The 26,677-nt window shown below is 37.8% G+C and overlaps 1 protein-coding gene across 3 annotated transcripts in view; it reads left to right on the top strand.

Annotated features, from left to right (window-relative positions):
- The window catches only part of TAL2 (TAL bHLH transcription factor 2), a 31,187-nt gene extending 12,690 nt beyond the window's left edge, over positions 1 to 18,497 (top strand). Inside the window, exons 1-3 of one of the 3 annotated variants that reach the window (XM_014065702.2) lie at positions 9,325 to 9,431; positions 14,127 to 14,172; positions 17,915 to 18,497. In XM_014065702.2, the coding sequence (XP_013921177.1) occupies positions 14,166 to 14,172; positions 17,915 to 18,285 (378 nt within the window). In that variant the 5' untranslated portion in view covers positions 9,325 to 9,431; positions 14,127 to 14,165 and the 3' untranslated portion in view covers positions 18,286 to 18,497. Of the gene's footprint in view, positions 1 to 7,070; positions 9,432 to 14,126; positions 14,173 to 17,914 lie in introns of those variants that run through there. The other 2 variants (XM_014065700.2, XM_087716219.1) reach the window with 2 other exon arrangements.
- The last annotated feature ends 8,180 nt before the right edge of the window (positions 18,498 to 26,677 follow it).

The following is a 26,677-nucleotide window of genomic DNA, read 5'->3' as shown; positions in this document are numbered from 1 at the left end:
GCTGATTTTTGAATAAGGTCCATTTTATCTTTCATTAATCATGGACACATGACCATTGTTTCTCTTCTGTAGATTTTGAGGCTCCCTTGCATGGGCTTCTCTGTGAGTAATACATGATCAGATATTTTTGTTCGCTCAGAATCTTCTTTGCTAGATCAGCATTTTGAAAAGGTGTGTGTGTGTGTGTGTGTGTTTGTGTGTGTGAAGTGGGCGACATCTCATTCCCATCAGTGCCCACTGCCAGCTCTCAACTACCCAACCTGAACACAAAACATGAAATAGGGGCGAGACTTTTACCCCTGGATGGTTAGTGTGTTATGAAGCCAGAGGAACAGCCTTGTTCATCCAGGTAAGATGACAGACAAAGAGGATAAAGTAATTTTTTTTGGGTTGCCATTTTGGTGTTTTTGTTAGAGAGCTTAGCTACTTTTCTCACTTTGGAAACTGGTGAATGAGGGTGGTGGTGGTGGGGTTGATGGAAGAATTTGCATAATCTGATTAACTGGAGATTATCCAAGGGCGTCTGAATGGCCTCCATGTGCTTGAGCTAAAATCTTTACTATTCATAACTCTCACCATATTGGAGAGACTGCACCTGCAGGCTGTCAAGACCTTCAAGATCTTTGGGGCTGGGGGCTGGGGGGATGCAGCATGGAGCAGTGAGGTGGCCCATCAGAGTCAAATGATCTGATGTCGATGCAACCTTTAATTGATCTGTTTGGATTATCCTAGAGGATGCAACAATAAAAGCTTGGATGAATACAAATGAATGCAGGTACACTGCTATTCCAGAGATGATGTCCGCTTCAGACATGTATTTAGGCAAGATTGCGATATCTGCTGTGTTCCACTCTCTTGGTTTAGAATGTGACTCTGGTTTCTTTTAGAAGTTGGCTAGGCATAAAAACATAGTTTATGCTTCACCCCTCCCCCCCTTGTTTTTTTTGCAGAGAATGGAACTAGCTAGGCTTCAAAATGATGTACAGGGAACATTTGTGAATCTCTTCCTCCACCAGAAATGTATGTGTTGGTTGGATTGAGATTTCAATCCTTATCATTTTCTAACCCACCATGAAGTTTTTCAAAAGAGAAATCTCAATGAAACACACGCATATGTGAATGCCAATAATCCTATGCAGTCATAACCATATAATTATACAGTAGATGAATAACTTCTGAATAAACCTGCATAGCATTATGAACCATAGTAGAGAAAAGGAATTAGGAAAATGGTTGTCAACAGTCATAATCTCTCTTCAAACCATGATTGTTAGCCAAGCTCCTTATGAAAATATTACTGTATGTAATATCTCTAGGCCTTCTGAGAAGGATTACATACTTCCTACAAATGTTGGGTGACATTTTCATCCTGTTTGGGCGAGAAGGCTGGGGATGATGGGAATTGTAATTCGGTCCTGGAGAACCCCAACTTCTTCAATCTAACATTTAGATTGTCAAGTCTATTCTACATTCTCTGATATTTTCTGATAAGGATTTTGAGAAACAGCTGAAAAGAGTCATGGATTCTTGGAGGGCTGTTTCCTCCACAATTTCTCTTACATTTTAGATCTGTGTCCTTTGTAGAAACCTGAAACGGTTCATATATAAGAGCAAGCCTTAATTTGGCTCTCAGGCTTGCAGGTCTAGCCAAAGTTTGTCAGATTAGTAGAAGAAATTATATGGCAGAACCTGAACCATGGCTAAACAGCACAGGAGGGGAAAAAAATCTGAGGTCCTTTCTATACTGCCATTCTACAACCTTCCGAAACCTTTTCAAACCAATCTATGGCTCCCTTAGCTGTAGCTGAACTTGAAACACTAGGAACCCCCTCACAACTTCTTTGCAGCGGAACAATGATAGAGGGTAAAAAAACAACCCTCAAACGACAACCTGAACCTTCAGTGTACTAAAAAAGGGGAAAGCTACCATGGTGAGCTTCCAGTGTAAAAATGGATGAACATTGAAATGATAATGTGACCAGATCAGAGGTGGTATTCAGCCGGTACTCTCCGGTTTGGGCAAACTGGTAGCAGCAACTGCGGAAGGCCCTGCCTACTCACTGGACATAATGCACGAGAACTGCGCATGCGCAGAAGGTGGGTGCGCATGCGCCAGTGATGGGATTCAAATAATTTAACAGCCGGTTCTCTGCCCTAGTGATTTCTTCCAACAACCAGTTCACCAAGATGCTCAGAAACTTAACAACCGGTTCTCCCGAAGTGGTGCGAACTGGCTGAATCCCACCACTGGCATGCCCAGACGTGGCATGTGCACTCACATTTGCGAACCGGTAGGGAAGATAGGTAAATCCCACCGCTGGACCAGATATAGACACTCCCACATAGCCAAGAGAAGCGAATGATATTGCGAATGCCACAAATCATAGACGTCAGATGTTGGAAGACAAATATATAACGGTGGCATCTATGTGATGACTTCATTGTATGATGCCATCACTGTACATGTATCATTATGGCATTACAGATAGTCCTTGATTTAGGATCTGAGTTTCTGTTGTTAAGCAAGAGAGTTGTTAAGTTAGAAACACGTGATTTTATGATTTTGTTAGCCATGATTCAGAGAATCTCTGTAGTTGTTAAGTGAGTTTTGTGGTTGTTAAGTAAATCTGGCTTCCCCCATTGACTTTGCTTGCCGGAAGTCAGCTGGGAAGGTCACCAATGGTGATCACCTGACTCCATATCCCATAAATGTCTTTGTAAGTGCAAGGATTGGTTGTATGTCACTTTTTTCAGTGTCATTGTAAACTTTGAACAGTCCCGAAACGAATGGTTGTAAGTCAAGGACTATCAACACCACAGTTTTCTATGGATGTTGTTCATACTGTAGTGTGTGAACTCTGCAGAGAAAGAAGAGGTTCTCCTCAAGGGGGAAATGGCTTATTTCTCAGCAATGTTTTTTTTTTTCAGGTTCAAAAGTTTTATTTCTTTTAAAAGAAACATTTCATCATTCCTCAATCAGTAAGACATCGGAGTACAATTTTTTGTGTGTCAAAATAGTTCTAGTTTACCACCAAATTCTTGTCTAGCCTAATGTATACCCCTCCCTCCCTCCACCCTCCCCCCCCAACTCCCCTCCTCTTCCCCCCCCCCGACTTCCCAGAACCCGTACACGGTATGGATTTTTAACAAACACAGTCTAAAATCTATTGAGAAAAAAGAAATAAAGAAATTAATGACATCTCTACATTGATCTTAGCTTCTTCTTGCTGAGCTAACTTTAAACAATTTAAATCATTTCTGGAATTTCTTGGTCCCGTATTTATTTTGTATATAGTCAATCCATTTTTTCCAGTCTCGTTTACATCTCTCATTTGAGTGATCTTTAAGATATGCCGATATTTTAGCCATCTCGGCTAAGTTTGTAACTTTCAATGTCCATTCTTGAGTTGTAGGCAGGTCTTCCTTCTTCCAGTATTGCGCCACCAACAGTCTTGCTGCCGTTATTAGGTGCAGAATCAAGTTAGTCTCTATCACTGTAAAGTCAGTACATATACCTAGTAAGAATAACTGAGGAGTAAACTTTATCCTTCTTTTAAAGATATTTTGCATAATCCACCATGTTTTTTGTTATCTGCATCACAACGGAGCTGATAGAAAACTCCACTAAAGGAATGAAGTTGTGGAATCACAGGGAAATTAAGCTAAAACTTTGAACAGCACAAAACCCTCTGTGTGTGTGTGTGTGTGTGTGTGTATGTGTGTGTGTGTGTGTGTGCGCCTTGAGTTTGAAAGTTGTTCTGTCGTTACAGCTGAGTATATTTATTTAAGCTGCTTGCTATATTGTTATGACCTTGTTATTTCTGATGATGAAAATCTATTACCGGTACCTCATAAACTTTAAGCAAGCAATGATTGCTGTGGAAAGGACTTAATCTTTTTCTCTTATTTTTCTTCTTCATTAAATTTTAGCAAGTGTTTAGTAACCTCAGATACACTCTCGTTGGTAATCCCTGTTAACATTTCTTGGTTGAGTGTGTTCTTTTGAATCCAGCCAAAATTTTTGAAAAGTTTAAGGTCAGGAATTAAATTGAACTATATATCCCTACAATATATCACATACTCACTCCTGTTTCGGGTATCTTAATGACAATAAATTTTTAAGTTTTAAAGGTTATGACTGAGATTTGGTTTTGCAGTAGGCAGACGCAGCTGTTATATTACATGCTATTTTTGTTTGAGAATGGTTTATGTTTACATTTCTTTGAAGAACAAATCCAGATTTATTATAATCTCTTATCGTGATTTCTGTTGGTTACATCTACTAACAGATGGGCAAAGTTTATTTCATTTTATTTCCTCTAATAAAAGCTTTTAGAGCCTTGATCTGTAATCTGAACATTACTGTTTATTTTGATAAAATAGGCAATATTTTAAAAAACACAGTATATATGTAACATAGAAACCACTCCCCAAAGCTGCCTCTTGAAACTTCTTCAGAAATACACTGACCCAAAGTGCCATTTCCAACTCCTTCAAATGTTTACATACCCTTCCTTCCTTCCTTCCTTCCTTCCTTCCTTCCTTCCTTCCTTCCTTCCTTCCTTCCTTCCTTCCTCCCTCCCTCCCTCCCTCCCTCCCTCCCTCCCCCTCCCTCTTAAATATGACTTTGGGATGATCTCAATAATTAAAATACATAATATATATTATAAATATAAGATAAATATGTAATATAAAATTGGAAACACAAAAAAATTCAAATTCAAATAAAAGTTTTAACCCCCCCCCCAATAAAAATACAGTATCTGGGATTAGACTGTTTCATTGAAGTACTAAAATAGGATGTAAATTCTTTCATCCAATAGTTGCTCGACAGGAAGGGGGAAAATTTAGATGAAATGTTATTCAGTGTTTGTGAGCCTGTTCCCACAACATACTTAACCACTTCAAATATCTTTAGTAGTTTTAAAAAATATTTTCCCAAGATATTCACTGCCTTAAAAATAACTTTTTTGAGGAATAGAGTCCCTGCTTACATATTTGTGCAAATGAGTCATATTCTCTGAAACTTTACATCAGGAAAATCACTAGTCCCTTTCCATAGGCGAAGCAGGTGGCAGTAGGCGGTGCTTGCAGACTGCAGCCAATCAGTGTTTGGGAGATGTTTCTAAGTTGCTCCTTTTTGGCAACGATTTCAAAGAAGTTGGTGTTTTCCAACTATTTTTTTTCTCTCTCGATCTTTTTTCTGAGAGGGTTAGATATTCAAATACCCAGTTACCCCAATTCACTGTTGCTTAGCTTGCTCTGACACCATAACTGACTGGGTAGAATTAGTTTAACCCTGGGTCTGTTTAGGGCTAAATTTAATCTCCTAGGACCTAGGACTTTGTGGGATCAGGTGAGCTCTGTACTCCTGTAACAGTGGTGACGAACCTATGACACAGGTGTCACAGGTGATACACCATATGATTTTTGGGGACACGCCAGGCCTCCAGACATTCTTGCACGGCCTCTGGAGCTTCCAAAAAACTCCTCCAAACACAATGTGTTTTCCTGCTCTTTTCGGGAAGGGAAGGCCATGAAGGAGCATTCTCCAATTTCCAGACTTTGTGTGACCCGGAGCTGCTTCGGATAGGTGTTTTGAAAAACATTTACAATTATATATGTATTTGTTTGTTTGTTCATAAATTTAAATAATTCAATTTAATGTATTACTCATTCTTATGAATTGTTTTTTTTCCCCCGGTCCGAGTGTGAGGAGACAAGTTAGCAGAATCAAGTTAGGCATTTTCTTGAATTTCTGATCTGCGGAGTCCAAAAGATGGTTCGCCATCACAGTCCTGCAACAAAGAAACTAGTCTACTAGTTCCTACTAGGTCAGATGAAGTGTGTTGTGGGAAAAGGCTGAGATGTTCTCTACTGTCTCTTGAAATATTAGTGCCTGGCAAAAACACTTTTATAAAAGCAAATGCATCTAAGCGATTGCTGTTAGGAAGTCATTTTTACCTAGCACTTTCAAGACACTACTTTGAATGTGCTTTGAGGGACAGTGTAACATTGCTGCATAAGTTAGCGCTTCCTAATACTACGAATTGCGGCGCGGGAGGTTCAAAAGACATTAGGAATCAAAGTTTACCTACACTTCATGGAAACTGGATACTTCCCCCTTGACATGTCCTGCCCACTTAGCCACCCTTGTAAAAGCTCTTGTGAAGGGCGGCCAAAAGGTTGAGCAATACAATACAAGAGAGACAGACAACGTCCCTACACAATAAATATCACTGAACCGGTGTCAGTGTTTTCAGTCAAGTGCACCCCTGATTACAACAAGAATGTTCTGAATAATGATTTAGTTTGAGTTTAATGGTTTATGTTTTGATTCAACACAAATCCGTTCCCTCAGCAAAAGTTGCACAGGCAGTAGATGAGTGGATGCATTTATTTGGGGGAGTTTTTGGCACCTCAAGAGATATAAATGGGTTCTAGAGGAACACACACTCCAATCTTAGAGACTGCTGGCCGGAACATCCCTCTGCTTCAAGCAGCGGATAAATAATGGGTTGGAGGTGATTGGAGGTGAAGGTAGGCGCTTTGGGAAACTTTCCAATGTAAATTACATGGAAATGAGACTTCTGTGAGGCCAAAGGCCTCTTCCAAATGGGGCAGAGAGGGATTTAGTTAACATAACACTTGTGCTAAATGAAGCGGTTGACAGAGCTTTCAGCGGGCAAGTCTGTGGCTTTAATTTACCATGAGAAAAGAACAGCCTCCAGTTTATTCCTTCAGGAGAGGAACTCACAAACACATGAATGTGTGGCCTGTTTTTCCAAGCCACTGAAATTTTAAGTGTTGACATTCTTGGACCGTGTTAAATTTTTTAAAAAAGATTGTTTAAGTCCTTAAAAAAAATGGTTAATGTCTTTAAACTCCCTCAGAGGTGATAATCCCCCCCTCCAATTTTATTTTATTACTTATTTTATATTGTTAATGATGCCTTATTTCTGTTCAGGATACATGATTGTATATAATAATATTCACAAGTACTAGAAATGATTACATTAATTTGCTGGCCTTTTGAGATTCTTTAGTACTTTTAAAATGGTGTGGTGAGTAGATTTTTTTGGGGGGGGGGAGCGGTTTGAGAGGAGAACAGATTTTATTATTATCCACTGTGGACAGAAATCCTGGGATTTGGTCCAGCAGATTTGAGGACAACTGATTGGAGAAAGCTGTCTAACCTAGGTTTGCCAGGTTTTAGACTTTTACATATCACAGAAACATTCTGAAATTTATAGTTCACTATTTCTTGATAAGTTGAAGGGGAAAAAAATCAGAAATAATAAGACAACCTGGAGGAGACACTGAATAAAAACATGATGCAAAAATTGGATATATTTGTACATAAGGCAAGGTTGTGCAACCCAGCCAGCAGTTTATAAATCATCATTTAATGTCTGGACATTTTTCAGGGGCTCAGCAAAGGGTATTTTTGCTATGTATCTAGGTCACATACTGTGGTCTATTCTTCCTTTGGTAAACTAGAGGAGAGAAGGAGTATGGAATAGGACTTGAAAACCAGACCTGTTTTCTTGTCTTTCTGCAAGAGGGCTACTTCTTAGCATTCCTGTCAGGTAGACCTATTTGTCCCAGGATAACATAATAATAAAAGTTCAGCCAAAATATGTACTGTGATGGTATGTGAAATTGATCTTGGGAAATAGGGGGAAGAGCTGAGAATCATCGTATAAAAGATATATTAGCCACCAAAAGATTGGGGAGCATGGGAAGAGTTTCAGAAGAGACCCTCTCCTAGTTTTCTGGAAAGTAAAAGTAAAAGAGGGGAGAAATATTTTCAATTTTACAAGATTCTGTTGATGAAACCTGTGATAAGAGTTAGTACTCATAATTGTACTTCTTGTCTAGATTACCTTGAAGAGCTAACAAGATATTAGGCCTCTTCAAGTCCTACTCAATCTCCCCCCCCTCTCTGTGTGTAATCCTTAAGCTTTTTAAAGAGAGATGTTCTGCACTTCTACAAAACTTGTACTTTCCTGCAACATTAGGCCTTCTTTTTTCTCAAGATATGAGAGATACAATGCCTAGCTGAAGCTACTCTATAGGCAGACAAATCAGAATAGGATGCCTTTTCCAACTGAACCAAAGGTTCAAAGGAGAATTATGGGAATTGCCAAACCAATATCTCTGGAAATCACCAATTGGTATGGTAGGTATCAGTGGTGGGTTGCCAATGTTTTTAGTACCAGTTTGGGAGCTCTCCCGTGGGCGCTCCTGCACGTGCATGACGCTCCTGTGCATGCACAGAAGAGTCTGGATGGGCAGGTGGAGCCTCCCACTGCTGCTTCTACTAGTTTGCCTGATCTGGGCTGAACCGAAAGCAACCCACCTCTGGTAGGTATACTGTACCATCAATTGATATTGAGGCATATAACCACTTGATGGCAGCAAAGAGATATGAGACATCCCACCCTCTGGGCTGATTGGTGGTCATTTGTATATTTACAGCCTATGGTAAATCCATAAACCACCAGCCTCCTCCAGTTCATCTCTGAGATTAAGGGAGCTGCTCTTGCTCTACATGTGAAATGCTTTGCACCTGAGATTTTTTGCCCATCAACATCTGTGAAGCAATAGATTATCTTTCCCCTAGGTCCCTCATTTTCAATTAGACATCTAAACATACTTGCAATTGATATGAAATATTTTACTATCTGCATGGGTATCAGATACAAAAATGTTGCCTATCTTGTAAAAGGAACAGCCGTCATGATTCATAAAGGTTTCTTTTCATAATGCATTTAATTTATATATTAATTTTGGACAAGAGCACTTAGCTACCTCTCTTGTAAAAGCTAGCCTTTCCCATCCTGCTCTCTACCCCAAATCTGTAATCTAATTGTTGTGATACTTAATGAGGAGGAGTACATGACACTGCATGTTGATTTGATGCTTTGATGCACCAGATCCATAGCTGAACAATCCCTTTCCTGCTAGATACCAAAGCAAAATTTGATCTTGGCCTGGCCCAGACTTAAAGCTGCAGAATTTGCCGAGTTTGGGCTTTTTGGAAAACCCCAAGCTTCCAGGCTTTCTCCTAAGTGCCCTGGATTTGAAGGAACTCTTGTGTTTTGGAACAAAGCATCGCACCGCTGGTTCCACCTATTCCCACTTGGGAGTAAGTAGGGAAGAAGATGGCAGCATGAAAAGAATCTCCCAGGAGATGTGGAATAAACTGCCAGGATCAGCCACATTAGTGCTGACACGCGCCAGACAAAGGAGCCCAGATTCTATAAATGAGACGGCAGGCTGGGATTGGCATTTGGCTGGATTGTCAGGAAAGAGGCTTTGGCGATTTGAAGCTGAGAGACCCGAGAGCTGCGAAGAGGAGACGCTTGCCGACTTCAGCTGCTGTGAATATTTCTCTACAGCCAGATTCTCCTGTTTGTTTGGAAAAGGTAAGTTGCAAACTATTTGTATTTCTTCCACCTTCCCTCCACCCCCCACCCCCCAGTATTTGGGGAATTTTGTCTTCTGAAAACTTCCCTAAATAAAGGCGTACTCAAGGTTTTCAGGTGCACCACAGCAGCTTTTCATGTTTTCCTGGAAATGCCCTTTGCCTTCACTGCATGTTTGTTTTTGTTTTTTTTTAAAGTGAGGACTCTGATCTTCCCTATGTTGACATGCGTGATACAAAACCCCCGTGTGATCTTGCTGAGGCAATGTATGAAGTGCCTCCTCTTAACAGACTGCTTGCCTCAATTATTTTTTCAAATTGTTGTTTTAAACGCTGTAATTACAGACTTAACTAGTTGAAGGTCTGACTAACATCCCATAAATGGGAACATAAAGATAAAATAGCAACTTTAGGAAATCACATTCTTAAGCTTTATAAGAAACCTCTTAGGATTTGGTCACTCGTTGCATATAAAATGAACAAACAAGCCATGGAGAAGCATTAGATATATACCACTTTGTGGATTTGGTATAATATGAAAGGTGTATTCCTTTTATTCCCAATTTACTAATTACTTTATGAGCCTGTCTATTATTTTTTTAAATGAAACACTTCTTTACATTTTACTACAAAATCTTGCTAGTTCATGAGATCTACGTCTGTATATTTACAGTATTTCACCTAACCTTTAAATTATTCCAAGAGATAGAATATAAATTTGTAATGTGGCATTTCATGTAAATTCCTAGAAAGCTATCCTGATGCTATAACCATTGTAATAATGGCTCTGTATGAAATGAGTACTATTGAATGCTACTGAAACAATGCTTATTCTTATTTGAAGAATTGGGTACTTCTGATTAGAATAATAACAAAAAATCAATATCTATTCCATCAACAATGTTGAATTAATCAAATTTAAAAATTAAATTAATAGCCCCCAGGCTATTAAAAATGTATCAATGACAACTAAACACAGCTTATATTTGGAACTTTTACTCACAATGTGACAGCAATCAAACAAAATCCATATTTAATCAAAAGCCATTTCAGTATTATAGGGAAAAAAGGGCAATACAGAGGTGCTAATATAATCACCAACAGCTTATTTTAATGGAAAAGCATGTCAAAACATTTGCCTTATAGCAATATGTTATTACACGCACATAGGAATTTGCTGAATATATGCCACATATTTTATCCAATCAAGAGCCATGATGTTTTCAGCGAGAATGATTTAAGCCCATCTTTAATTCTCTCCCTGAAAATGAGGGACATGAACAAGAAATTTAACATGGCGGAATCTTCTCAACACCTTTCCCTAATTATCTTACATTGACTATGCTCTTCAGAATTCTAAAACCCAAGCCTGACCTATTCACAAAAATACCACTTCTAGAAGTATATCTAACTGAAACCTGGTGCAAATGGCAGATTATGATTTGCAATCCAGACACTGCAAGACACCACATAAAAGCACTCCTGCTGCTCATTGCTTTGGCTAAGGAGAACCAATGTCAGGGGACTGAGTGGTAATTTTTATGGAGAAAAGTATGAATGAGGAAGGGATTAAATCCTACTTCCTATATCTTGGTCTTGATATGAATCCCTTCCACGATGCACATACCTGAAGCTGAAGTTTACAAAACTCTTATAGGAAATATTCTTATATCGTCATAGTAACTTTTTGTTTGATTGCACCTGAATTCAATTTACATATGATTGTGGTATGTGTATCTTTGAGGTCAAAGATAGTCTGGTTTGAAATTCTGCTCTTGGAGAAAGAGGTAATTGTTCCCTGCTTCTGGGGGTGATTTGGCTAGAAAAAAGGAAGAAACGGTTAAACTACTTTTCCTCTACATTGGAAGCAAGAAGGGGCTATATTTTATCTTAGTTATTCTCCCACTCTTTTTTTTGTTCAGAAAAGCTTTCCTCTACATAATTAACATTATTTTGAGGAGGGCTGCATGATAATTTTGATTTATGCTATACTTTTATATGAATCAAAGAATAAATTTACAAAAAAAAAAACCTACTGGAAACAGTGAAGACATCATTTTTGAATAGATGGATTTGCAAATGAGTGTCTCTTCTAAACACTACCAAATGACTGCTTTCTCCTTTCTTGTCCAGTGAATGTTTTTTTTAATTTAGCTTGTTTTGCTAGGTTTTTAATTGTTATGTTTCTGGTAATTCAGATAAAAGCAAGCCATTAGGTGAATTTAAGTATCACTTTGAATGCAGTCCCATTAAATTCAGGAGCGTTTAATTGCTGCATGATTACTCTAATCCAAAATTCTGCAGGTTTTTCTTTTTTCTTTTTAGTATACCATAGTTCGAAGTTGAGGTACAAATTCTGAAGCCTCTCACTTGAAGAAAACCTATTTATTTTTGTATTTTTGTTTTAAATTTTAAAATGTAACTGCTTGAAAATGTATGCTTATAGTTTGTACCTTCTTATTTTTATTACTTGTTTCTAATTAAAATATAAATTAGGTTAGGTTTCTGTGTTTTCAAATCAAGAGAAAATAGGAATACCATTTTTTTAAAAAAGATGCACATATCAAGAGCTGACCCTACGAAGAACAACTAAGACTGAAGTTGTGGTTGGATCTTACGCATACAGAACCAGTATTCTCAGTAATATGGGTCCAGTTTGATAGTGTTTTACCAACAAAAGAGAAGATAGGTAGTTCAGAGTTGAATTGTGGAGTCCTTGGTACTCTCTGAGATGGTAGTTTGGCTACTAATGTTTCATTATCCGACTAGGGAGGATTTTCAGTGTTGGAAGGGAATGGCGAGTGGTAGTGGTGTCTACTCTTTGCTTATATATAATAGCTTGCCCAGTCAGATTTAGTGCAAATGTTGTTTTCTTGGTGGAAGATGTTGTGTTCTATTTCCATTCCCCATGCGGATAGGCAGGGGAGCATTTAGTGGTGGCTTCTCCAAGGACTTTCAGAGAGACATAGGTGCAGACCATCCTTCTGGGTGATCCCAGAAATGGCTCAACATTTTTGTTCCCAATCAGATCATAGGCTGACTCCATGGACCAGCCTCCTGGGTTGTTGTTCAGGCAGAGCAGACTCCTCCCAATTTGGTGTCCCTCTATCCTCCTAGGGTGCTTGAATTCCATTTGGGTGGCTCCCCATCTATTTATAATCCACTCAGCCAAAAAGTTCGGTCAGCTTTGCGTCCTTGAGCATAGGGTACATTTATTGTTGATGGAAGACTTCTGTGATGGTGCTGCCAAGGGTACGTATCTGCAGCATGCCAGAAGCTAAATCTTTCCCACTTTCTCCTTACATCTGGGACCATTAGCATTGTGGATACATTTGTTCACATTGGTGAAAGTCTGTCACTTGAAAATTCATAAGTAATGTCTACAAATGCGAAGAGTAATTTTTTGTTATTCATTATCAAGTTGGTATTCATTGTTAAGCAAGAAGATATACCTAGATTTTCTCCAGAAGATTTGTCCATACTCTGGTCCTTCAGGTCTTCTACTAATTAACCCATCATAGCTGAAACTGAATCCATCCACCTTGTTATTGGTTGTACCCTCTTTCCCCCCACTCTTTTTCCAACATTAAGCATTAAGATTGTGATTTTAAATTTCTTTCTGAATTTTAAAAATGGTTGCTTTTAATAGTTTACGGGTTGATTCTTTGCTCACGAAAGCTTTAAGGAAAAGTTCCTGGGATGTATCTTTTCATTAGATATGCCTTCAGTTGCAATTCAATTTTTTTGTGTTTCGGTTGTGTTTTGTGTCTGGGAGTTTGTTGTTGACTACCCAGAACAAAAGAATTAAAACAGTGTTGGGATTTACTGAGAATAAACCATTCTTCCTCATTGATGCTGCTCTAAGAACATTCAACACAAATTTCCTTGATCCATGTCTTAGGAAAGAGAAGTGCAGAATTCCACAAAATGTATTCCTACACACAACAAAACACCCTTTTTTCCAGGGATTCCTGTATATGTCCTTCCTTGAGTAACCACTGCTGTTCTTTAAAGTATATGATAAAATAGGGAACAACTTCCCTGGAGGGCCTACAAGGGTTATGTAGGTATATCTATTGGATCAATTTCTCCTCCCTGACTGCTTTCATTCCAACAATAACAGTCTAAGGACACCTCAGACTGTTAAAAAATATTTAATTTTTACTTATATTATTACCATTTTTTTTCCAGAGTTGAATGCTTTGGCCAACAGTCAACTAAATGCTGCTAAAATATTTTTTACTGAACTGTGAAGCAGAAAGAAGTAGATAGTTTCACTGGCAAATTTTGCCGAGAACATGGCAACCGAAGCAGATAAAGGGTTTTATATACTCTGCTTTCTTAATGCAGGAAAGCAAGGGGCTCTGCACACAAAATAATAAATCTGAGTGTGTTGCTCAGACTCCTAAACAACTCAAGTCTTCATTATCCATGCATTCAGTTTGCACAGATTTGCTTATAGGCTTCTATAAACGTGTAGCCCATCTTTAATAAAATATAGGTTACATGCATCTATGCGCAGCCATGTGCAACCAGAAAAAAAGAGCCTTAGCATGCAGTTTCAATACAATGGAAACCACATTCTTATTCTTGCATGTTTGTTGTGTTAGCAAATCTCCCCATCATTCTAATAATATGTCATGTGATCTCATTAAGGCCAACACCTCAATAATCACAGTTTATGTTTTTGTGGCAGATTTTCAAGAACGTGAAGCCTACAGAGAATGAGGAATGAATGTACAGTATGTTAATTTCCGTGACATTCCATTTCGGTCTATCATTCCCGTCTCATCTACAGTTATTTAATTTTTTTCTGTAGTCTCTGACTAGGCTCCTTTTTCTATGAGTTGTCCTGGGGTGCTTTCTTAATTCGTTCCCTCTGCATGTTATTAATTAATTTATTTATTTGGATATTCAGTATTGTTGTTGTACCCTCCCCCCTGTAGAGGTTAAGAGAGGTATGGGTACCATTTTGGTTCCTCTGATACTGAGACCAGAATCAGTTTGGTGCAGTGTTTAAGACATGAGCTTAGAAAACCAGAGACAATGGCTTCTAGTCCTCCCTTAGGCACAAAGTCAGTTCAGTGACCTGGTGCCAGTCATTCATTTTCAGCCTGAGGAAGAAGGCAGTGGCAACCTTCTTCTGAAAACCTTGCCAAAAAAACTGTAGAGATCGGTCCAGGCAGTCTCTGAGATGAAGATGTTGTTGAATGGGAGCGGAAAAAGAGATAGCAAAATATATTACTTCCTCTTAAGTAGTTTCACTGTCCCTTCTCTTTAAATAATTATGTTTTAAGAGATTTGATGAGCCAACTGTGTTCTTGAAATACAAGCTATGTAAGGCTTTGGACCTGGATGGTAGCTCTGGAGAATTTTCCTGTCTGTTTTCTGGCTGCCATATAAACCTTGTTGTATAGGACTCTGTGGAACCCTTGCTGGATGTCTTTTTTGGAGGGATTCTTCCTAAAAATAAGACATGGGTCTGAATTGTTGGGATGCTTCTCTGTCAGTAAAAAAAAACAAACCCCAATCAGACTTTCCAGCCATTTTCTTGGTGTGCCATCTGAAACAATACAAAGAATACAACAACAACACTTTACTAGAATATACTGCATGCTATTAGCTTTTAATGAATACACTTAGATACTTGCCCTTCAAATAAATTGCTTTTAGAGTTCACAAGGAGTATTTGCATAGCCCAGCCTATCTCTTATTTACATTAGTGGAACTCTAAATTGGTCATAATTAATTCTTTTTATGGTGCTTCTCAGGAGTAACTTAATTTGAATTCTACATTCACTACAATTGTAATTTTGAAAATCAGCATCACAATAGAACAGGGAAGCAGAATAACAGCATCTGTGGGGATTGCTCAGAAGACCCCCAAATAACCAACCGAATTTAGACCATGGTGGAATCTCAATGTCACTTGAAATGCTGCATGATTTGGGATATGCTGTTGTTATTCTATAATTTTTTGATGGCATAGAACAATTAGACAAACCATTACTGGGTAGCACAACCAGGATGTGAATAAATGGTTTGGGTTTCATGCCTGGTTGCCATAAAATGTTCTTTTACTCCCATCTTATGAAAGAGCAACCAGGAACAACTCTTTATGCAAGATACCCAAGATGGAGAAAGAGGGTATTACTGTTTGCCGATCTTGTTCAAATGTCAGAGATACAAGGGTGCATTTTTAAAACATGCCTTCTAAGGGAGTAAATCACAAAGCCTGCTATTTGCTCACAGGGCTTGTATTGACAAAAGAAGAGCACCAAAGAAAGAAAGTGAGACAGCTCTTGCTGCCCTTCAACAAATAGTGCTGCTTACACTGGAGTGCTGTGCTAATGGGAAGTTACAGGCTTTTCATTTACTACAGTATTTAATGTGTTTATGAAGTATATTAATTTGCTACCTAAGTAAAAGAAGAGGGATACTGGTTTAGACTGGCATTATGGATTTCAGTTATTATTATTTGTTCATTTATTTACTTCACTGGAATTTGAGAGCCCAACTATGCTGCACTGCCCTAGTCTTATCCTTTCAGGATTAATCGTACATATCCATGTTATTTTCAGATCGTATAAATCCATGTAACAGAGTCTATAAAGCAAGGGGTGTCCAGCCTTAGCAACTTTTGAAATTTGTGGACTTCAACTCCCAGAATTCCTCAGCCAGCATGGGGAATTCTGGAAGTTGAAGTCTACAAGTCTTAGAGTTACAGTTTATATCTCTGGCGACCTGCAGGCCAGATGTGTCATGTGCAGGCCACGTCTACTCCAGCTCTGTGAATGGGAAAAACATCACAAAATGTCACGTGACGGCAGCATGATGCAGTGGGTTAGACACCCATGGCACAGAGTATAGCCTTTTTCTGCTGATGTATAAGCCTTTTTCTGCTGAACCTATTGGAATTACAAAAACCCTTAGATCTCCACCAATCAAAAAAAGGAATATAAGATTAGCCCCCATATCCCACATTTTCAGACACCATTGTCTGTCTGTCCATCCATCCCTCCATCCATTCCTCCATCCATCCATCATCTTTATATCATCACCTATCTACCTATATCTAAAATAAAAATGCCTATTTTCCTCTACAGCAATAACCGTGTATAATAATTTGGGCCAAGAGAGACCGATTCGTCCCAAACCACCCAACCAGCTTTCATGCTTAAGAAAGGACTAAATACATGTCTCCAAGTTTCTAGGCTTAATTTACTACACCAAACTGGCACTCTGTACAAACAGCTGTATGAACTGATTTTTGTTTTGTTTTCTTTTTGTACCAGAGGTGATTCTGAAGGAGTGCAAAACTGTTATGTTTCTCTGACAACAAAACACAAGTGTTTCTCATAATTCAGATAATTTTTAGTAATTTACTTCTTCACAAAGATTGGTACATCTTAAATATATTCCATTTCAGCGGCAATTCGTGTCAGCTGCTACTAAGCAAATATACTTAGCTAGTAGAAATGAGGGCAAAAACAAATGACAAACATGAATACATGGCCTACCCATTTGTTATTGTTTAAGGTCAGTGACAAATAATAATTTATGCTACAAATTGTTTAGCAACTGTCTCTTTAGGGACCATTGGCAGTGATGACAGTGATGACAAAGTTATTTTGTGACCAATCCTTGCATTTGCAGTTGTAAAGCAAAGGAGAGATGAAGTAAAATCATAAGCATAGCAATAACTTTACTTAAAACTGCTTTGCTTAAAAAAATGAACATTTTTGTACTTCCTTGTGTTTCCCTGAATTTTGCCATATGAAGCATTCTAGAAATTCTTTATAGATGTTTTGCTGAAAACAGAAAAAAATGAATCAGTGATTTATGGATTTGATTATTAGAAAGGTAAAATATGGGAAGAAAGAAATCATAATGTAAATGAAAGATGAAGGACTGATAATAAATGTATACAGAACTGCTATGAAGATTGAAAGCCACTTCTTTATATTTCTTTCCTTTCTTTTTCTTCCTTGTTCCTTTCTTTATCTTTTCACTACTTTTCTTCACTCTTTTTCTCATTCTTAAATTTGTACTGCTGTTATTATTGCACAAAATTCTTTCATTAGAAATAAATAAATATATCTGGAGAATGCTTATACATCCTTTTGTGCATGTTGGTTGGTCTCAATAAAAGAAACATCATGCTTTTGGCACAAGGAAGCACCTTATAGGTTCAGTATCTACAATATGTCTACATGTAAGCATAGATGCTACAATAGTAATAGAACTCTTTGCTTAGAATCAGATACCTCTGAATACATATGCAGGGGCAATACTACATTTGTATCAGGTAAGGTATCTCCTGCTGGAGGCCCTGTTATTAAGAAGCTTTAATTTTCAATATTAAGTACCGTAACTCAACTCTTGGAGTCACACCTTGTACCTCATTTGCAGTTGAATGAGCCATTGTGTCTTTTTATTATGTATTTTCTAATGTTATCCCTCCTCCTCTCATTCTCTTCCTAGTTCTTCCAATCTTGAGGATGACCAGAAAAATCTTCACCAACAGCAGGGAGAGGTGGAGGCAACAAAACGTCAACAGTGCCTTTGCCAAGCTGAGAAAGCTGATTCCCACCCATCCGCCTGACAAAAAGTTGAGCAAGAATGAGACTCTTCGCTTAGCCATGAGGTACATCAACTTCCTCGTCAAGGTCCTTGGGGAGCAAGGACTGCCGCAAACTGGTGTGAATCCACGAGAAAGGATACTGGGCCTGTTCCAGCAGAATCCACATTTGGAACACATGGAAGAACTGACTCTCCTTGAAGACTCTGAGGTCCCTTCTCCCAACACAAGCAGCAACATCCCAGAATGCTGGTCAGAAACATCATCTCCATAATCAGTCAGTCAGTTAGTAATCATCCTGACTGCAATTTGATAGTTCCCCTTGATATCGGTTGTGGTAGTTGTTTGTTTCTATACAGTGTTAATCTATTTATTTATTTATTTATTTGGTCCATCTTGGTCTTTTAAAACTCAAATGTACTTTATGTAAGAGTTTCTGAGGAAGAACATGGCTTTTAATAATTAAAAAGAATTCCAGTGGTCTAATCGGCTGTAAAGGGTTTTGATTTTGAGTGCAAGGGACTTTGACTGGGCCTGCTGAAAGTCGCCAATTGTGACAAAGAAGTGAAAATTGTCAGGGTCAGTAGCTTGTGGCTGAGTGACACTGTACGTTTTAAAACAACTGGCTAGGAGCTCTGGGAATTTCAGTTCCTGATGATTTGGCTGCTGGATTGACAAAGGTTAATTGAAGAGCTAAGTCAAACAAATTCTGCAGTTGTGCATCTTCTTCTGTGGTAAAACAAATCCTTTCCCACTTCCTGTAATATACCACAGTGAACAACTGATTATTTCTTTCCCACTTCCTTTCTTAAGGGAAGAAACCACATAAATTGAGCAGCCACATCTACAACTACAACTGTGAGCATCTCATTGTATCCATTTCAAGAGATGTGATAAATTGGATATTTTACAACACTATAAATTGGGTATTGTAAAAGAAAATATCTGGAGCTCCAAAGCCAAGGCTATTCATTTAAAAAAACTTTTTTTCATTTAAGATACTTTAATGTCAAAGTTAGTTGAACACTGCTAAGGTCTTCTCCTCCTTTGCCTGCAATGCCCAGTTCAGTGCAATCTTTATGCTAGGATGTGTGCATTTCATTTACTATTTTTCCTCTGGTATATGTCAACACTGGAGGGAGATAAAAATTTAACCAAAACAAAATGCATAGAGAATACATCTGAGCAGATAGGAGTGGATGTCCACTATGCTTGCTCAGATTTAATCAACAGATGCCTATCTTTTAAAAAAATGGATTTTAGCATTATTTCAATGTGAAGAAAAACATCCTTAAATTTGGCTGGGATTACACTTTCCAGAACATTTGCAAATAAAAAATAACTAAATAATTTCAAAAGTAGAGCTTAATAGAAAAACAATTGTTTCATTTGTTGTCAGTGACATTTTGTAAATCAGAGGTACTATTTAATTGCCTTTAAAATAAATATAGGATCACACGAATCATTTATGGATTTCTTTCTATGAGGGATTCTACTGCACCTAACCTTCTGCATAAACTGCCCCAAACTGGGTGCCATTCATTCACTTAATTATCAACATTGGATACAGCCACTCCGAAGTTTCTAATTTTTTTAAAGATTTCATAGTTAAGAATCAAAAGTTTTTTTCAGTTAAAAACCACTATTTGAACTCTAAAATTAGCTACTAATGTTATTATTTTTAGTTAAATGACAAAGCAAAACCTTTAAATGGGGAGGGAGGATGAAACTCTGTGGCATGCGTGTTTCTAGTTAGGTGGGTTTTTATTTTACCATTTTCCATTTCTTTCACTGCAGCTCTGATATCATTGCCCCTGTCAAGGGCCCCCTATATACACGTCATGAAAACTAGAGGTGAGAGGCAGAGGTGAAGCTAAGACTGCTATAGGGCAGCGGGTCGGGCAAATTACTTATAAAAGATTTTTCCCCCTACAAAGTGATCTAAAGCCAAATGATAATAAATATTTTGCTCCTTGGCATATTTTTTCATCTTTCATGCCAAGATTTTATTTGTTCATTTGCTTGTTTGCTTTATGAAAGATAAAAATGCATTTTTCTCAATAAAGGCATGCAGATTACTGTAAATTGTACATTGTATTAATGGGTAGTATGTCAATAAATGAATTAATGAATTAAACTTCAGCTAACTAAAAAAAAAATCACTCCTAATACATTTTAGAACATTATGTACTCACTTATAACCTTCTTCAATCCCCTTGTAATTGTTTTATTTAAAAAATATGCTTTAGGGGATGGGAAAAAAGTGGTATGATAAGCTTAAGCCTAAAACTAAATTAATAGTAGTAACATCTTTTTTATACTAATTAAGATTGTTCTACCTCACCAGTATTATTGTTACTGCATTCCAGCTGAGCCAAATGAGTTTAATTTAGTTTATTAAAATACTGTACAGTCATGGACAAAATATACATAAACACCTTACAAATATATTACTCTGCATCCACTTAATAAAGGAAAAAGAACTATTCACACCTGACGATGTACATTTAGAAAAACAATCAAATCCAAAAACTTGTGGAGACTTCTCCATCCTGATTGCTAGTAGGCATGCAAAAATGTCATGTGAAAGCAATCTAATAGTTTCTAATTAGACTGGAGAACTCTGCTCTCCAAAAGTGATAGAACATTTCAGAAGTTGGGATTAGACCGACATGTGACAAATTAGTTTTACACTGCTGATCATGTGCAGTTGCTCTAGCAGCCCTGCCCAGCATGAGGAGGACCCAGAGGTTCTGAGCTTTAATGTATGTGCTTGGCTGAGCAGGTAATGGGATGAAGCTACCCCCTGTAAGATTATGGCTGAATGCCAAATGAGACATAGAGTCCTTGATGTTGGGTGCTCACCAAGTTGAGGAGGTTCTTATAAGGCTACTGTAGAGGAAATAAACAGTTCACACTGATTATACTATCTTCTCTTTTCTAGCTTCAAGGAATGATTTTACACCATTTCAAGATGGGGCAAAAATTATAGGAGTAATAGCAAGATATAATAGAGGAAAGAAAGAGTAATATCAAAACGTAATGGAAGGGGTCTTTTTGCAACTCCTATGGCGCTCAATATCTAGTGTTCTTTACATGGAGAACCCAGTAGACCTTTAACACGGATGTGGGATGAACAGTCATTGTGTATTTTCTAACTCGTGGCTATGACTTAGCATTGTGGGCAAAGGAAATAATAATGTCTTCTTTCAGCACATTTTGGTTAAGAAAAAAGATGGCTTAGTGCAATATTTGAATCCTGAAATTTCCTTTCTTAAATTATTGTTAACATTGGAAGAGAAAAGGTTTAAATCAGTGGAGTGGGATGTGGGAAAGAGTGGGAATGGCTTAAGGAACTCCCTTTTTGAAGTTTTATGGAATTCTGGTTGCCTCAAAAAGGACCACATTTATCAGGGCTCTAGTGTCAAATTCTTTTCCCAAGTTTAAAGCCTTCATCTACAATATTATCAAAATTGTTGAGAATCTTAAAATACTGTCCCAGGGGCCATATTAAGACAGCAGAAATCCTAGTGCAGAAGTTTTATTCCAGAGTAAATCTTGCTGAATTAAGACCCTAACAATTTTGCATTTGAAGTAAAGATGTAATCCTGAGAACTGAATAGCGACTATAGAAATTATTATGACTGTATTTAAAAAAAGAACAAAAAAGGGAAATCTTAGAAACGTCTTTAGGTCTGAAAAGGAAGACAGAAGGAAGGACAGCATGGTGGAGTGGGAATAGAACGGAACCATTGGCAACCTATTGAGCCCATCTCTTTCTTCCTTCAAGATGCACTGGTCGCTTTATCCCAATTTTTCTCTCAGAAGCTGATTCTATTCATTTTGGAAGTCAAATTTTCTTTTGTCAATACAGTTATGTTCTGTTCAATTTTCACAGAGTTACTCTGCTGATGGATAGAATCTCAAGCTCATATATATTTTTCAGCATTCTCTTGTGTTAGAAATTATTAAAAAGTTTAATATTTTTATTATTATTATTTTCTAAATACACAGTAGTCACATCTTTTGTGACTATAGTTAAACATGTAGATTTGATGTGTGAAAACCTAACAGTGATTCATGAGATTCTGGTATTTTAGCAACAATGCAAAATGCAAAGAATTTATGAAGAAATTCTAAAACTGCTGTTAGATCTATACATGATACAACTTACTGGTTAAATAATTCCAATTATGTCTCAAAATATCTATGTTTGTATTGGCATTGTCTATTTTAACTTTTATTTCTGACGATTAAAACTTTCCAAATACACCAAACAAATGGGAAAAAAAATTCGCTTGGCAAATCAATGTTCTGGTGCAAAAACAAAAAGTAAATATTTCATGTTATAGTGAGAAAAGTAAATGTAGTATTTCTTAAGTATCCTGTCTTATTACTGTGTATCTTCTTACTATTAATATACAATGTGTGTTTTTAACTAAATGTCTCTACCAAAGATTTATTTTGTTGGCACTTTTTATGTTTTGTAAGCCCCCTTTGTTTGGCCAAGAATCTTTTATATATTTTCTTGTACATGTCCCTATTTAATCCTAATATATTAAAAAGATTTGCAAAATCAGTCTTTTTTATATTAAAAATACAATGTTTTAACTGACATTTTGTTAAGAGCTGAACTGGTTTTCTATTTTCTCTCTGCTATTGGAAACAACAGAAGCATGTGAATATTAAGCTATCTTTGCAAGGAAAAAAACACTAAATGCTTTGTAATTTTGCAATTTTTTAAAAGAAGTATACAGATTCAGTGGATAAGAAAGCAAGAAGACAGCATTAATTTAAAAGCAGCATTTTTTTTATTTAGTTTCCTGAGAATTACTTTTGTCTGGCAGAAACCAATTATCTACACATTTCATATTTCTCCATCCTGTGCAACGAAAACAGATTTTGAATTTGCTAAGCAGTCAAATAGGAATACCATAAAGTAGGCTAGATTAATAAATAATCAGTTTTCAGAAATACAAACTCTGTAGTCCATTATTACATGAGATTTAAAGAGGGCTAATTTGTATATTCAAATAATGTTTACTAAATAGTGTTAATACTTTACATTACACATTAAATTACATTGAAAATCCATGAATCCATCTTTTTGACCATATGTACTAGAAATCCACTTTGGGTTTAGTAACCATGTTTTCTTGAAAAACATAACAACAGGTCAATTTGAAAAAAAATTCAGAAGGATTAAAATGCTATGTATGTAACTTTGCTTCACAAAGGAAAATTCAAGAGCAAAACCAAGAGAAACTTTACAAAAATTGATATTCTAATAAAAAAATATCTAAAATCAAACACTATTGTGTAATTAAAAAAACAAGACAATTCAGTCTGCATATTTTGCATAGTGGGGACTAGAATTGCTGTTACTAAGCCGAACAGTAAAAGACTAATGTCACATGAGCAAGTCATTTAGCACTGGCAGCTCTGGTTTTCCCAGTTGCTGTCATTCAGGGAGGACCATGCTGATCTTAAGTGAGAACCTCATGTGACTGCAACTTCTGACTTCTGCCAACTTCCTCATTGAGAAGCTAGCAGGGAATCTTGAAAAACATCATATGACGATGGCTCTTTGCAACAGCTGAAACTATGAGGATCTGTGAGAAGTACCACTTGTTCAGCACTATTGTAAACCCGAATGAATAGTTGTATCCTGAGGACTAGCAGTAAATGTCCGTTATAATAATATAAATCATATGGTCCTTGTAACTATAGGCAAACTGGGAAGAAATGAATAAACTAGTAAGTATGATATCTTTATAAGACACTAGTGCTAGATGGATATACTTTTCCCCCACTTTACATTACTGTTTTACTTTTTAAAAAATGGAGCTTTATTGCTCATAAGATAAGTCAATCCATGACAGAACAAATAATATTTTAGGCCACTTCAGTGACACCAAAGTCTCCAGATCTCTTGAGTGGGAAAAATGTTTCAAAAATTAGAGAGCGAGAACAAAAAGGCTCATTTGGTATTAAAATGATAAAGCCTACATGAGATTAGAACATTAAAATGGAGCGTAAAGGGGTTATCATGGCTGCTTAAATAACACTCTGCCTTGGGGTTGAAGATTGCACCCACATTCTCCCTAGAGCTGCTGGGGTGAAGAAACAACAGTTGATTTCTTCCCTTTCCAGTTTTTGAAAATATAAAATCCAGTTGTTAGTCAAACTCTTACGCATCCTGAAATCAAACATCTTGGTTCCTTTGTAGGTGGCATAAAGGTATGTTTTGTATCTAATGTATCTGGGAGTCATTTCAGAGGGTGTATTGGAGAGAAAGGTAAATAAAAAAAGCCATCAGAGAATTGTCGGAGATGACTAAGTGAGGATAGGAGTAAACAGCACACATCTGATATATTCTTTTATCATGCCACCAGAAAAAGAAAACAAGTGAATAGACAGCTTAACTTTTGACCCTCGAGGTCAGAGGTTATTTAAAAGTCACCTTGGACATACTTTTTCATAGTAATGATTGTACTTTTAAAACAGCAGGTGTTTAACCAGAAATGGGAGGAGGAAGGTGAAGGTGATCTTTAATATTTAGATACACTCATCCTTTTTTGTCTGTGTAGGATAGCCAGATTGCAAAGGTCAACTGTTGCATATTTTAACAAGCAACTGCCATGGCTTTTTTTTGCTGCTGCTTAGCAACCAACTATAAAATACTGCACAGGAAGGACATACCTGTCCTGCCCAAATCATAGAATTGGAAGGAATAATTAAGTAATTGACTTTATTGCAAGAAAAGGCCAACTGTTGAAAGGCTCCAGGTAAACATAACTTCTTAAATAATACTTTTTCCACATTTTTTCCAGACATATGCAACACATCCCAATATCTTCCAATATTCACAGAAAGGTTATCTTTTGCATAGGAATCATCAGAACATCTACGTATCTCTTTCTGCCTTTGTCTAGCTACCTATTAATAACCCTTCTGATATCATACACCTCTAGAATAGTAGCTGTAAGAATAGCTAATAAGAATAGCTAATGTAAGCTATTGTCAGCACTCCTCCATTGAATAATTAGGAAAAAAAACCACGAGACTCCATTGATAGAAATCAAGTGTACTTTTACTAATTATAAATGATTAGAAGCGTAGCAAAGCGAAGACTGATTATTTAGGCGCGAAAGCAAATGATATATAGAATAACCCAATCCCCACCCCTTGGCATCCCAGTTATAGTCCAATCATAATTCTTCCAAGTGTCAGGTGCGAGATAACTTCGAAAGGCATCACCAAGATGGAATGTCGGTGCCGTTGGCCTTGGCGGGAACCTCCTCCGCATGCGCAGTAAGACAGGCAGCAGAAACTCCAGAATCTTCCTCCAGCACAATTAGTAATCCCCTCCCAAATTCCATGCCCTCCTCCCCGTTTCAATGGCAGCCGAAGCAGCAGCAAAGCAGAGGCTGACATCTGGCCCTCCTCCGGAAAAAGGCGGTCAGGCCTGGAAAACGACAAAACACAAACAAACAGACGAACAACAAAAAAAAGAAAAAGAAAAATGGGGGGGGGGAGAGAAAGTCAGGAAGGAGAGTCAACTAGGGCTTGTCGGGATAAGCAGAATAGAACTGGCGGAGCAGTTGGGGGCCCCGGAGATGGGACTTGTCCACCCACTCGGCATGAGACGGAGGAAAATGCTTCCAAGCCACCAGGTACTGAAGGCAATTCCGCCGTCTTCAAGAGTCCAATATTTCCCGAACCTCAAAATGCTGTTCACCATCAATCAATAGGGGGGCAGGTGGCGGATCCACTGGCGGACGTAAAGATGAAAAACAAACAGGTTTAATGAGATTAATGTGGAACACAGGATATACACGGTTGAGGTGCTTGGGTAGCTGTAAGCGAACCGAAACAGGATTGATGACCTTGATTATGGGAAACGGGCCCACATACTTAGGCCCCAACTTCTTTGATTTCTGCGTAGTTTGAAGGAACTTTGTGGATAGATAAACTTGGTCACCCACCTTCTACTGATAAGGTTGAGCACGTTTCTTATCAGCCTGTTTCTTATGCGCGTGATTCACAGCATCCAAAGTACAAAGTGCCAAAGGCCAAATATGCTGCAACCGCTCACTCCACTCGGAGATGGATGAAACCTGTGGCTGCTCAAGAGGAACTTCGGGAATATGAGTAAAGTCCTGGCCAAACACAACTCGAAAAGGGGTGAACCCAGTGCTGCTATGTACAGAATTATTATAAGCCACTTCCGTGTGCGGCAACAAGTCCACCCAATCATCTTGCTGGTAGTTGATGAAACAACGTAAATATTGTTCTAGAACAGAATTAGTCCTCTCGCAAGCCCCATTAGTCTGAGGGTGGTGGGCAGAGCTTAGATCCTGGGCGGAGCCAATGCGCTTAAGAAATTCTTTCCAGAAGACGGAAGTGAATTGTACGCCTCTATCAGAAATGATGCGATCAGGCACGCCATGCAAACGGTAAACGTGAGAAATGAAAAGTTTAGTGAGTGCCTTCGCAGAAGGAATCTTAGGGCAAGGTATAAAATGAACTTGCTTGGAAAACAAGTCAGTAACCACCCATATGACAGTGTGCCCCTGGCTCTCAGGAAGTTCGACAATGAAGTCCATAGAAATCTCCTTCCAGGGGGCGACAGGGCGAGCTACAGTCTGGAGCAAACCCTGTGG

The sequence above is a fragment of the Thamnophis sirtalis genome, unplaced genomic scaffold, assembly GCF_051295495.1.
Source record: "Thamnophis sirtalis isolate CommonGarterSnake01/CBP01778 unplaced genomic scaffold, rThaSir2_p1.2 scaffold_5, whole genome shotgun sequence".
Classification (NCBI taxonomy): domain Eukaryota; kingdom Metazoa; phylum Chordata; class Lepidosauria; order Squamata; family Natricidae; genus Thamnophis; species Thamnophis sirtalis.
This window is presented reverse-complemented; position numbering and strand designations above follow the sequence as displayed.